This window comes from Scyliorhinus canicula, chromosome 13 (genome assembly GCF_902713615.1).
Source record: "Scyliorhinus canicula chromosome 13, sScyCan1.1, whole genome shotgun sequence".
Lineage (NCBI taxonomy): Eukaryota > Metazoa > Chordata > Chondrichthyes > Carcharhiniformes > Scyliorhinidae > Scyliorhinus > Scyliorhinus canicula.
In genome coordinates, this window is record NC_052158.1 from 17,915,662 (window position 1) to 17,929,968 (window position 14,307).

The following is a 14,307-nucleotide window of genomic DNA, read 5'->3' on the forward strand; positions in this document are numbered from 1 at the left end:
TAGTGTTCTATGTTCTATGTTCTATGGTGTTTGAAGAAATTCAAGAGCACCTCCCTTCTTTGTGTTGAGGATGTGGTTGGGGTGGGGGAGATTTGCAGGGGAGGGAACTGTTTTAAAGACTGGTGTGGTTCACAGAGAAAAGGAAATAATGTTATAAATCTGACTTTATAAAAGTAAAAAAGGCTCCAGACACAATAAAGGGGTTAGTTTGATTTAGTTACAAAGTTGCTGACACTGAGTGTGTCACTGATCACGTGAAGTGAAATCCAGGAAGTGGAACGCTGAACAGGAATTGAAAGTGAAAGAGCTGGAACAGGGAAGGCGAGAGAGACTCTGGGCACTGAGATGGCATCTCCAGATCTCACACAGGAACTAACCTGTCCCATCTGTCTGGAGATATTCACCCACCCGGTGTTTCTGGAATGTGGGCATCATTTCTGCAGCTCCTGCATCTCCCAGAGTTGGCAGAAGGTCCCGGGAGATGTTTCCTGCCCCCAGTGTCGACAGGTCTTCACCCAGAGGAACGTCAGGCCCGCTCGGACCCTCATTAACATCGTGGAGAAGGTTAGAGAGGTGAAGGTGAAGGTGACACAGCCACAGGAGGAGTTTTACTGTCAGGAACACGAGGAGAAGCTGAAACTCTTCTGCGAAGATGAACACAAAGCGATCTGTCTGGTGTGTGGGATGTCCAGAGCTCATAAGACGCACAGTGTGATCCCAATAAAGGAGGCAGCCCAGATCTTCAAGGTACTGGATCACTGCTCCTGCCACAGGTAGATGGGGAAGAGGGACAGGGTGTAAGTCACAGAGAGAGAGAGTGTTTGTAGAATGTGGGGAGGGGAAGAGAGAGCGGGAGAGACAGGGATAGGGAAGGGGAGAGGGATGTTGAAAGAGGAGAGGGTTGGAGCGAGTAGAGGATTGATTGAGGAGGGGAATTAACCTGGAGGAGGATAATTGCAACAAACAGAATTAATCCACAGCTTCTACTTTGTTTATTGAGTGTAATCAATCCTGAGAATATCTCCTTCTCTACCTCACTGGCCTCACTCTATTTAAACACAGCAAACTCCCCCAGAAGGTGACAATGATTGTTTCCTTTGATAAACCCATTTGTGTCCTTTCTGTCTCAGAACAAGTTAGAAACATCATTGGAAACTCTGCAGAAGCAAATGGACCTCAGTCTTCACAGTAAAAGAGAACGAGAGGATGGGATTTTCCACATGAAGGTAGGAGAGTGTCCTTTAGGCTTTGTGTAAACTTCCCTGTGTTTGTTATTCAGAGTGAGTGAGCTTCTCACACAGTCAGAGAGAGAGTTTTACTGAATAAAATCCAAAGTACACTGCGGGCTTCTCCCTGAACTGCAATATAAGGGACCGTCTGTAAATTGCAGATTATTATAACAATGTTTAAATGTATTATTTTCTCTCTCAAGCCAATCCCATCGATTGATGAAATAAATCATGTGTGTAACTCACTCCCGGGGATCCATTATTCTATATATGAACCATCGATTAGAATCCCCTCGATTAGATTCCAGTCTGTAACTCACTCCCGGCGATCCATTATTCTATATATGAACCATCGATTAGAATCCCCTCGATTAGATTCCAGTCTGTAACTCACTCCCAGGAATCCATTATTCTATATATAAACCATCTCAACCCCTTGATTAGATTCCAGTCTGTAACTCACTCCCAGGAAATCATTATTCTATATATAAACCATCTCAACCCCTCGATTAGATTCCAGTCTGTAACTCACTCCCAGGTATCCATTATTCTATATATAAACCATCTCAACCCCTCGATACGATTCCAGTCTGTAACTCACTCCCAGGTATCCATTATTCTATATATAAACCATCTCAACCCCTCGATTCGATTCCATTCTGTAACTCACTCCCAGGTATCTATTATTCTATACATAAACCATCTATACCCCTCGATTAGATTCCAGTCTGTAACTCACTCCCAGGTATCCATTATTCTATATATAAACCATCTCAACCCCTCGATTCGATTCCAGTCTGTAACTCACTCCCAGGTATCCATTATTCTATATATAAACCATCTATACCCCTCGATTAGATTCCAGTCTGTAACTCACCCCCAGGTATCCATTATTCTATATATAAACCATCTGAACTTCTCGATTAGAATCCAGTCTGTAACTCACCCCCAGGTATCCATTATTCTATATATAAACCATCTGCATTCCGCGATTAGATTCCACTCAGTGACTCAGTCCTTGATGCCTATTATTTAATAATAAACGATTGGAATCACTATATCATGTTTGTAACTCAGTCCCACATAGCTAAAGTTCCATCAAACTGTTCAGCCGGCAGTGAGCTGTTATCGTTTGTTATCCTTGCTGGATATAAATTTTTATCCCTATATCCCAGTGGACAGAGACCATGGAGACTGGGATTAAGAACGTTGTTTATTCCGTTCTGTATTCAATCTGTTCCAGGCTGAAGTTGACAGACTGAGAAATGAAATCAACAGTGAATTTGAAAAGATGCACAAGTTCCTGTTTGAGAAGGAGGAGCTGATGAAAGCAGAGTTGGAGAGAAAAAGCAATAAAATATTCGAGGAAATGGAGAACAATTTAACCAAAACCATGGATGAAATCTCTTCTCTTGAAGCAGCAATAAGAGATCTTAAATCGAGGCTGGAGGTACAACTGGCCCCAGAGTTCCTCAAGGTACAAAATCTCTTTGTCTTGTCCAGTGAAACATTCCAGAGACGGAGGGCAGGCACTCTGACCTTTAACCTCTGGGTTTGGTTTAGGCCTCAGTCTGATTGGTTGGATGATTGTCTCTTTGTGCTGTCAGTAAGGGTCCAATGGGAAATGAGGTGAGATAATCTCAGTGTAATTCCTATACACAGCGTAACCACGGCGCTGATTGATGATTGGACTCCGAGAGAGATGGGCTGGGAACTGGAGATGTTTACACTGCTGCAGATGGAGTTCTACTGAGATCTGCTGAGGACGGGTTAAAGTGCATTATTGCAGGGGTGATGGAGCTATGGTTAGAGAGAAAAGAATGGGAACGGGTGAGGGTAGAACGCCCAGCTGGACAACAGTGGAGAGGCGGTGGAGGAGGATGGTGTGATCGACCATGTCAAAGGCTGCAGACTGACCGGGAATAATGAGGAGGGAAAGTTTGTAAGGATGGGTTTTTTGGGGAGAGGGGTGAAGATGTAGATTTAAATGAGAGAGAGGGCCAACAGCTGAAGAGATGAAACAGTTTACAATCCCAGCTAACATGGGGGCCAGGAGGGGAGGTTGGGAGATCAGTAGTTTTTGGGAATTGGATGGAGGGGACAGGAGGTGGGTCTCATGGACAAGATGAGCTCCGAGAGGGAATGAAAGGAAAATGTAAAAGTTATTTTCTAATTGAAATCTTGGTCTCTCAATTTCTACTCGAGATTTACAACAAGAACTCTTTAATCTGACTCGATCATATCTATTCTGTTTCTTTCCCCTCAGGATATTCAAGACCTGTTGTTGAGGTAAGCAGATATAAAGAAACAGTTTTGTGATGTGATCACTGCTGTCTCTCTAACACACACTGATTTCCAGACCTGTTTTTACAGGAGTCAGATGGAGTTTCACAAGCCTGGAACTGTCTCCACTCAGTTACCTGTGGCTATCGCTGGTGAACCAGTCAAATACATCAAAGTGTGGAGGGAAATGAGAGCCGTGATTTCACCAGGTATCATTCTCTGTATATTACTGTCTCCCTGCTGTTATCCACGTCATTAATGAGGTTTGACACACTGATGAAATGATCAGAAGATCAGAAGGAATAAGAACAGGAGTGGTCCAGCCCAGTGAACCTGCTCTGATTTTTGATCAGATCATGTCTGATCTGATTGTGGCCTTTACTCCACTTTCCTGCCTGTCCCAGATGACCCTTAACCACCCTGTTAATCAACAATTTGTGGAACTTGGTCATGAATCAATGACGCAGCCTCTGCTGCTCTCTGTGGTAGAGAATTCCAAAGACTAATATCCCTCTCCGAGAAGGAATTCCTCCTCATCTCTGTCTTCAATAGAGGCCCCTTCATGTAATGCTGTGTCACCTACACCTCGATTGACCCGGAGATCAAACATCCTCCCAGCATCTACCCTGGTGAAGGAATCCCCTCAAAATGTTATGTTTCAATAAGATAACCTCTTATTCTTCTAAACTCCAGTGAGTATAGACCCAACCAGCTCACCTTTCCTCATAAGGCAATCCCTTCATCCCAGGAATCAGCCCAGTGAACCTTCTCTGAACTCTGTCCAATAGAGTCTCTCCCTCCTGATGTAAGGAGATCAGATCTGAACACAGTACTCAAGCTGCAGTCTCACCAATCCCCTGTAAAGTTGGAGCAAGTCTTCCCTACTTTACACTCCATCCCTTTTCCAATTAAGGCCAACATTCCATTTCTTTCCCACATTCCTTGCTGCACCTGGACACTAGCTTTTAGTGATTGATGTACAAGGTCCCCCAGATCCCTCTGTACTGCAGCATTCTGCTGTCTCTTTCTATTGAAATAATTTGCTGCTATTCTATTCTTCCAAAGCTCCCATTTTCCCACATTATACTCCATCTGCTAAATCTTTGTCCACTCACTTAACCGGTCTATATCCCTCCGCAGACACTTTGTATCCTCCTCACAACTTCCCGACCTAACTTTGTGGCATCAGAAAATTTGGCTCCAGCATATTCGGTTTCTTCATCCAATCAGGAATATTGATCATAAATAGTTGTATCCCCATCACTGATCAGTAATCTCGGGAATTTGCAAAGATTACAACCAATGAATCCACTTTCTCTCCAGCCCCTCCTTTAAAATCCTGGGATTACGGACATCAGGGCCAGGGGACAAGTTGCCTTTAATCCCGTTAGTTTTGCAGATATTTTTTCTCTGGTGATCATGATTGTTCAAAATGTATCCCTCCCTTTTCCCTCCTGCTTTTCCCCAACACTGGATGACCCCATGTATTGTTCTCTGTATATTGTTGGGTATTTTTCTTTCCCCAGGTTATAAGAAAACATTTATTTAACAATATTTTGACATTTCTGAGGGACATTGCCAGACCTCAGCACAGAGCACCTATTGGTCCCCACATGCCCCGTTGCTAAGACTGATACGCTTCCCCTCACTCCGTACACCAGTTACCATGACTACACTCTGTCCGCTTCTGTGGCCAAGAACAGGAACTCCCAACTTAGGCAGACATCACCTTCTGTCTCTCCCTCAGCACTTTGCCTTGCTGTGAATGGAATTCAGTTCAGAGAAGTGTGAGGTTAATGTATTGGGAGAGGGAAGATATGACAAGGGAATAGACAATAAGTGGTAAGATAGTGAGAGGTGTGGAGGAACAGAGGGAGATTTGAGTTTATCTCCACAGATTCAGGACAGGTGGATAAAGTGGTGACGATAACACACCGGATATTTTCCTGTACTGACCACGGAATAGAAAATAAGCGCTGGGAGCTAATGTCGGAACTTTATTAAACACTAGGTAGTCTACAGCTAGAGTACTTAGTATCTTTCTGGTCAGTGTGTTGGAGAGGTTACCGAGGAGATTAATGAGGGTGTTGGCTGGTTCAGAGAACATGAGTTCTGCGTTATGATTGGATAGATTGGGGTTGTTTTCATTGGATCAGAGGAGGCTGAGGGGAGATTTAGTTGAGGTGTATAAAATTAGGAGTGTCCAGATAGAGTGGAAAGGAAATCCCGAGTCCCATTGCCTCGGGGTCCCTGATCAGGGAGAATAGATACAGGGTAAGAGGGAGGAGGGTTAAAGGGATTATTTTCACACACAATGTGGTCTAGATCTAGGACTCACAGCCTGAAAGGTTGATAGAGGCAGAAACCCTCATAACATTTATTAAGTAATCAGATCTGCACTGAAAGTGCTGTAACCAAAAGAGTTACGGAGCAGGAACTGGAAACCGGGATTGGGCTGGAGAATTATTTTTCAGCCGAATCTCCCAGGTTGGTCTGAAATTGCCTCTTTCTGTGAATCCCAGAATGTTTACAAACTGAGAGGTGACCATTCGGTCCATTGTGTTCCTGCTAGCTCACTGCATAATCAACTCACCCAGGGCCATTCCTTCACCTTTTTCTCTGTCGCTCTGCAGATTTAAGTTCTTCAGTTAATGATTCAATTCCATATGAAAGCTATGATTGAATCTGATTCCACCACAGTGCATTCCTGATCCTAAACACTCGCTGTGTGAAAAGGTTTTTCCTCACGTTAATGTGGCTTCTTTTGTCAATCAGTTTAAATTCTGTGTCCTCTGGTTCTCTTCTCTCAGTGGAACCACCTCAGCTTCTCCAATCTGTGTCCGTAACTGAATTTCCTCATCCCAGGAATCATTGTGGTGAATGTTTCCTGCTCTCTCTCTAATGCCCTCACATCCTCCCTCAAAGTGTGTTTCCCAGATCAGAGTTGAGGGTTAACCAGTGTTTATACAGATATAACTTTGTCACTCTATTCTGTGTTAATAAAGCCTAAGATGCTGTATTCTTTATTAACCACTCTCTCTCCTTGTCCTGTCACCCCTAATTGTGAAATGATATCCTGTGCATCAAGGTTTAGGTCATTAATTTACATCAGGAAAGTCAGAACCCTTTGAACACCAATGTATATCTATCTTCAGTCTGAACAAGCAACAACTGTCATTCACCCCGTTTCATATCCATGTTGCTACTGTCCTCGTTATTCTGTATATTTTCTATGTTTCTGCCTGTTAGGGTGACTGTTCCCCTGTTGCCACGGAGACTAGGGAACATACGAGGAGGTTAAAGGGCAAAACCGTGTATTGAGATATTGAAGTTATTTCTCTGTCATTTAGATGTCAATTTTCCACCAGGATCACTCCTTCCAGCTCTACAGCCCCCTTGTCCTGGCTGAGATCTCAGAGGGGGGTGTAGGGCTGGAGGAGGAGAGCCCACTCCCTTTTCCTGACTGAGATCTTGGAGGGGGTGTAGGGCTGGAGCGGTGGAGCCCACCCCCTTGTCCTGGCTGAGACCTCAGAGGGGGGTGTAGGGCTGGAGGAGGAGAGCCCAGCCCCTTGTCCTGACTGATATCTCGGAGGGGGGTGTAGGGCTGGAGGAGGAGAGCCCACCCCTTGTCCTGACTGAGATTTCGGAGGGGGGGGGGGTTGTAGGGCTGGAGGGGGAGAGCCCATCCATTTGTCCTGACTGAGATCTCGGAGGGGAGGGGGTTGTTGGGCTGGAGGAGGTGACAGAGATAGGGGACGCGATTCTCCGCTCCCCATGCCAGGTGGGAGAATAGCGGGAGGGCCTGGCGACTCATTTCACGCCCCCCTGACGCTTCCAGCGATCCCCCCCCCCCCCCCCCCCCCCCCCCCCCGGCTCGGAAGAATCAGCGCTCGCTGTTTTTCACAGCGACCGCCGACTCTCCGACCCGGATGGGCCGAGCGGCCGGCCGTTTGCGACCGTTTCACGTCGGCGGCAAACACACCTGGTCGCTGCCGTCGTGAAAACGCCGTAAGATGCCCGTTTGGGGCTTGTAGGGGGACTGGTGGGGACTGAGCACCACGACTGTTCTCGGGAGGGGACAGGCCTGCAATCGGTGCCCACCGATGGTCGGGCTGGCGTCTCAACGGGACGCACTAATTCCCCTCCACCGCCCCACAAGATCAAGCCGCCACGTCTTGCGGGGCGGCTGAGAGGGAAGACGGCAACTGCGCATGCGCGGGTTGGAGCTGGCCAATCTGCGCATGCGCGGCTGACGTCACATAGGCGCCCTCGACGGGCATTCTTGGTGCGCCAAGGCCCAGCAGTTGAGAATAAAGGAGCGCTGCTCCTAGCCCCCCGGGTGGGGGTGAAACTCAGCCAAGTTCACGACGGCCTTCACGATTTTTCCCGGGAGCGGAGAATCCCGCCCAGGGTGTGGGCAGTGAGAATTTTAAGATCGAGGCTGTTGGAACCAACAATTCTATGGGACATGTGCTTGTAGGATTAGAATAGCGGTTTTAATATACTCACAACAGAGCCAGCCTATTAGCCATTGAACTTTCGGTGAACTGGCCGGCTGACCATGTGGTACTGATCTTTATACAGCAGCTTCCGGGGGAGGAGTCCTGGGCAGAGCCAAGGGAGACATCCCGTACAACTCGACCATTCCCAGCTACTCCCCCTGGAGGACAGGTAGTGCAACTGCACTTACAATATAGACACATGTATATACAGATTATAATCCGGTGTGAATCACATTCACCACAGAGGCATTGCTGGGTTCGAAGCTGATGTGGATCAGTGAGCACTGGGGGGGCTGAAATTGTCAACAGGGGACAACCAGTGTCAGATTCCAGTAGATTGAGTTCAGGGCGGTGACTGACTTCCTACAACTCGTCTTCACCGAGGTCCTGGACTGGAGAGAGATCTTTATTCTCAGTGAATTGATGCTGATCTGAGCTGAGTGAATGGAGCTGAGGGAATGGGGAGGAATTTCTTCAGACACTCTGTCGCTGAGCTTCCACAGTTCCTGCGCTGTGGAAAGTGGTGATGTCCCATCACCGTCTGTACACGTCCCGTCATTCACTCCTGTTTTTCTTATAGTAACAGCTTCCCAATCATGTTCTCTTCCAGTTCCAGCATCTCTCACCCTGGACCTGGAGACAGCAAACAGCGGACTCATCATTTCACAGGATCTGACTAGTGTGAGGGACGGAAGTGAGGAGCCAGATCGACCTGATCATCCGAAAAGATTTGAAATGAGCTTGTATGTTTTGAGCTCCCAGAGTTTCACATCAGGGAGACACTACTGGGAGGTGGGTCTTGGAAACAAACCTCTCTGGATTGTGGGTGTCTGCAGAGAGTCTGTCGACAGGAAAGCATACATCTCAGAGTCAGCTGAGAATGGATTCTGGACCATCGCCCGGCTTTCTAGCGGCAAATTATTGAAGATCCCAGGTGTCATCTCCCAGCTGGAAGTGAAAACCCGGAAGTTGGGAATTTACCTGGATTATGAGGGAGGACAGGTGTCATTTTACGATGCTGAGGACATGTCTCACCTGTACACCTTCACTGACACATTCACCGAAAAACTCTATCCCATCTTTAATCCCTGTAATAATGACTTTGGTGATAACTCTGAGCCACTCACATTGCTCTCTGGGTAACACAGTGGGACACGTTTTGGGAGGTCGGAGTTTTAGTGAGAAGCCTGATTCCCTGTCTGAACAGCTCATGTTGTCCTGATTCTCTGCTGTGTGCTGTCAGGGGGTGAGTGTGTCTCTGTATTGTTTATTCTGTAAATTTAACTCAGATTCTCCACCCATCCCACTGTCCCGATCTCAATCTAATGGGATCCATAAACACTGGGCTGGTATAGAATGAAGCAAAATCTCCTGAATTGTGGTAACTGTGCCCAGCTCTCGAACAATTCATTGTCAATCTTTATTTTGTTTCCTCCCTTGAATAAATATTTTATTTGAAGACGGGACTGACACCTGGTGTGATGATTATTGATTCAGTGAATGAGTAGAAAGAATGTTTTTTCACTCCTGTATGGGATGTGGGTGTCGCTGGCTGAGCCCTCGTTGCCCATCCCTAATTGCCCTTGAGAAGCTGGTGTAGGTACACCCACAGTGCTGTTAGGGATGGAGTTCCAGGATTTGACCCAGCGACAGTGAAGGAACAGCCAATATGTTTCCAAGTCAGGATGGTGAGTGACTGGAAGGGAACCTCCAGGTGGTGGTATCAGGAATGAGAATATCAGAATAGGTTCCGGAGTAGGACCTGTGACCATTCGGGAAGATCCTGTCTGAACATCAACATCGACTCCACTTTCCCATCCTATCCTTTCATTCCCTTTGTACTCAGGAATATATCGCTCTCTGTGTTGAATATACTCACTGACATCTCACCAAGAGGGAGAGAATTCCAAAGATTCACAACTCTCTCTGAGGGAAGGAATTTCTCCTCATCTCAGTCTTAAATGGACGACCCCTTATCCTGATTCTGTGACCCCTCGTTCCAGACCAGTCTCAGCATCTACCCTGTCAGGATCTCTGAGAATTGTACATGTTTCAATAAGATCATCTCTTATTCTTCTAAACGTCAAAGAATATAGAGCCATCCAACTCAATCCTTCCTCATATCGGAAAACCCTTTCATCCCAAGAATCAATTCCGTGAACCTTCATTGCTCCCTCTAAGGTAAGTATATGTTTCCTCAGGTAAGGAGACTGAAACTGTCCACAGCCCTCCAGCTGTGTCCACACTCAATCCCTGTTACATTGCAGCAAGACTTATTCTCTTATACTTCAACCCCATTGTAATAAAGGCTAAGATACCATTTCCCTCCCTAATTGTTCACTGTATCTGCTTGTTACCTTTCTCTGCTTCAGTGTATTTCGGGGTGTTGCCATTTAGGGTAGGTGGGGATAGGTTTAGGGATCTGGGGGTCCAGGTGACAGGGGTGTAGGCGACAATGCATAAGTGGAACTTAACAAAGTTGGTGGAGGAGATAAAGGAGGACTTTAGGATGTGGGATACACAACGCCTGATGCTGGCAGGAAGGGTCCAAGTGGTTAAGGTGAATGTCTTGCCAAGGTTTTTATTTGGATTTCAGATGCTTCCGATTTTTATTCCGAAGGCCTACTTCCGGAGTTTGGTCAATGTAATTTGGGAGTTTATTTGGGCGGGGAAGGTGCCAAGGGTGAAGTGGGCCCTGATACAGAGGCAGGGAGTGAAAGGGGACTTGGCGTTACCGAACCTGCTGTACTATTATTGGGCGGTGAATGTGGAGAAAGTGAGGTGATAGTGGGAGGGAGAGAGGCCGGAATGGGTTAGGATGGAGGAGGAGTCCTGTAGGGGGCCCAGCTTCAGGGCCATGGTAACGGTGGCACTACCGTTGTCACCGAGGGGATATACGGAGAGCCCGGGTGTACAGTCCACGGTTAGGGTGTGGAACCAGCTGAGGAGACACTTTAGGATGGAGGGGATGTCGGTGCTAATACTGTTGTGTGTGAACCACGGATTCAAACCGAGGGAGACGGATGGCATGTACAGGAGGTGGAGAGAGGTGGGGTTGATGAGGGCCAGGGATTTATATTTGGAGGAGAGGTTCTCCAGTCTGGAAGAGCTGCGGGACAGGGTGGAGCTCCCGAGGGGGGAGTGATTTTAGGTATTTCCAAGTGAGGGTCTTTGCATGGAAGGTGTGGAAAGGGTTCCCCAGGCTACCGAAGTCGCCCTATTGGAATGGCTGCTGCTTCCGGACATGGAGGAGAAGGGTAGGATTGGGGACATATTGGGGGAGCAGGGAGAATGCACATGGTAAGGATTAAGGAGAAATGGGAGGAGGAGTTGGGGGGAGATAGGGGAGTGGTGAATGAGGCGCTGGGTGGGGTGAATTTAACCTGTTGTGTGCGGATGAGTTACAGACGCATCTAATTGAGGGGTTCAGCTGGTTTATATATAGAATAATGGGTACCTGGGAGTGAGTTACAGACTGGAATCTAATCGAGGGGTTCAGATGGTTTATATATAGAATAATGGATACCTGGGAATGAGTTTCAGACTGGAATCTAATCGAGGGGTTCAGATGGTTTATATATAGAATAACGGATACCTGGGAGTGAGTTACAGACTGGAATCTAATCCAGGGGTTCAGATGGTTTATATATAGAATAATGGATACCTGGGAGTGAGTTACAGACTGGAATCTCATCGAGGGGTTCAGATGGTTTATATATAGAATAGCAAGCAGCACGGAAAAACAGTGGTTAGCCCTGTTGCTGCACAGTTCCAGGGTCCCAGGTGCGATTCCCTGCTTGGGCCACTGTCTGTGTGGAGTCTGCACGTTCTCCCTGTGTCTGCGTGGATTTCCTCCGGGTGCTCCGGTTTCCTCCCACAAGTCCCGAAAGATGTCCTGTTAGGTAATTTGGACATTCTGAACTCTTCCTCTGTGTACCCGAACAGGCGCCGGAATGTGGCGACTAGGGGCTTTGGTAACTTCATTGCAGTGTTAATGTAAGCGGACTTGTGACAATAATAAATATTATTGTTATTATATTTATGGCCTCACTCAATCCCATCTCCAACCGAAAGGCAGCTGACAGTGCAAGTGGTCATTCACAGTACTGCCAGTAGATGGCGGCGCTGTTCCATGTAAAGCCCTTCCAGCCAACATGGGGAAAGTGTGGGTCAGGATGAGAGAGATCAAGGGGGGGATTTCGGGAAGCGCTTCTTCACACAAAGGTTATAAAACAAAGGTGAGTAAATGTGGTTCAGATACAGACCAGCTGTGAGCAAACTGAATGGTGGATCAGCCTGGAGGCACTCGATACCCATCACCTTTTGTAAAATTATCCATTTTGACATGGGGATCTCAGGATATTTTTAAAAGCTGAGAGACTTGTAAATATTGGGAGACGGAAGGATTTGTGTATCCATGAAGTAGAAATTTTTTTAAAATGTATTTTATTCCAAATAAATTCAATAATACAACAACAAGCAACCTGGGGAACATTCCCTCCAGCACACAATGTGACAATCTGTGCAAATGTTTCCATTTTACACATTCCACCCCCCTCGTGATGAACAATTCCTCAAACGTGGCCACAGACGATCCCCACCGTTTGGGGATCAGAATCCCCTCCGATATGGGAGTCACTGAGAAATCCAATAGGGAATTCAGGAGAAACATCTTTACCCAGAGCGGGATTAGAATGAGGAGGTCACTGCCGTTCACTGGGAACAGGGCAGGGGACTGGGGTAAAATAGAGGGAGTGTGTCCTTGCCACCAGTTCAGTGCTGGACTCACTCTGACTGGGTTTGGGGATGGATACGAGGCCCTTGTTTCAGGTGAAGCAACATTTTAAAGTCTGGGCTCGATGGCAGCATTTACACTCACAGTGACTCCCAGTGGGAGTCAATGGAAAGGGATATTGTCCAGAGTGTTCAACAAGAGGCTGATTCACTGTCTCCCATTGAGTGCTGCCACCCCAGTCGAATATCCTATTAATGAGCATCACTGTCTCAGTAACATGTCTTGTGAGATGATCACAAACTGTGGGTGAGGCAACAGCAGAATCAGCTTCACGATTTGTTCAAACTAACAGAAGATTAACAAGTGGATGGAGCAGGAGGTGAACAGGAATTTAAAGATGTTATTGGGCAGTCGATATCCCAGCTCCTCATGTGTAAATGTGATCGAGTGACTGACAGAGCCTGTCCCTTCATCACTCTCCAGTAAATGGAAGCTCTGCACAGCTAGGGTGCGTGTGTGTGTCAGGGTCTGTGTTTGTGTGTGTGTGCGTGAGGGTGTGTGTGTGTCAGGGTCTGTGTTTGCATGTGTGAGGGTGTGTGTGTGTCAGGGTCTTGGTCTGTGTGTCTGTGAGGGTCTCTGACTGGGACTGGAGACCCCCCTGAGGACAGTTTCCAGCACAAACACTTTGATTCAGTCAGAGGCAACAACAAGTTACATTTATATAGCACCTTCAATGCAGGAAAACAGCCAAAGGGACTCGACAGCAGCGTCAATCAGACAACAATATTTGAGACTGAATCTGTTCTTCGAGACGCTTCTCCCCAAAGGCAGAGAATGTGCAGCATCTGAGAAATGAGCAGCTCCAACACACCATTGTTCCTGTTCACTCCAGTTACAGAAACTCTGCACCAACTTTCCATCTTCCTGTCCAGAAGCTGATCAGAGAGGTTCCGGCAGGATTGAGGGGGGAAAAGATGGGACCGGATTTGGGAGGGAGAGAGACTCTCCAGGAATTTGGAGAACAAGGGGGAGGTAGGAGATGGGGGTGGACATTTTCAAAAAGATGTTTTTTGTGAGAATGAGGGTCAGATGGTGACAGGGCGGAGAGAGGATAAGGAGGGGCTCAGGGATCAAATGGATTTGGAAAGGAATTGGGGGGAGGGTGAGGAGAGAAAGTAGAGAAAGATGTGGGGGTGAAGGGGGGATGTTTGGTCAGTGGGTTGGGGGGCAGGAGGTTAGTAACAGAAACAGCTGTAAGGATGGTCTGGATTGTAACTAAGAAAGCCATTGCTGAGTTCCTCACACGGGGGAGTTGAGGGAGGTAGGGAAAGGGGAGAGAGAGTTTTCAAGGGGTGGGTTTGTAGAGAGAGAAGAGAAATACTGTTATAAATCTGACTTTATAAAAGTGAGAAAGCCTCCAGACACAATAAAGGGGTCAGTTTGATTTAATTCCAAAGTTCCTGACACTGAGCGTGTCACCGATCACGTGAAGTGAAATCCAGGAAGTGCAGAGCTGAACAGGAATTGAAAGTGAAAGAGCTGGAACAGGGAAGGAGAG

General features: G+C 47.0%; 1 protein-coding gene across 1 annotated transcript; it reads left to right on the plus strand.

Annotated features, from left to right (window-relative positions):
- Window positions 1-303: 303 nt before the first annotated feature.
- Window positions 304-9,478, plus strand: LOC119976330 (zinc-binding protein A33-like). Its single transcript, XM_038816786.1, has 6 exons — window positions 304-747; window positions 1,131-1,226; window positions 2,473-2,706; window positions 3,496-3,518; window positions 3,603-3,721; window positions 8,625-9,478. Exons 1-6 carry the CDS (start codon window positions 346-348, stop codon window positions 9,155-9,157), a joined length of 1,407 nt encoding a protein of 468 aa, XP_038672714.1. The 5' UTR covers window positions 304-345; the 3' UTR covers window positions 9,158-9,478.
- The last annotated feature ends 4,829 nt before the right edge of the window (window positions 9,479-14,307 follow it).

Bases quoted from the DNA above. Each gene is read 5' to 3' on its own strand.
- LOC119976330 (XM_038816786.1), top strand. From the start codon at position 346: ATGGCATCTCCAGATCTCACACAGGAACTAACCTGTCCCATCTGTCTG. The intron at 3,519-3,602 runs GTAAGCAGATAT...CTGTTTTTACAG, and splicing joins ATTCAAGACCTGTTGTTGAG to GAGTCAGATGGAGTTTCACA. The intron at 3,722-8,624 runs GTATCATTCTCT...GTTCTCTTCCAG, and splicing joins GAGAGCCGTGATTTCACCAG to TTCCAGCATCTCTCACCCTG.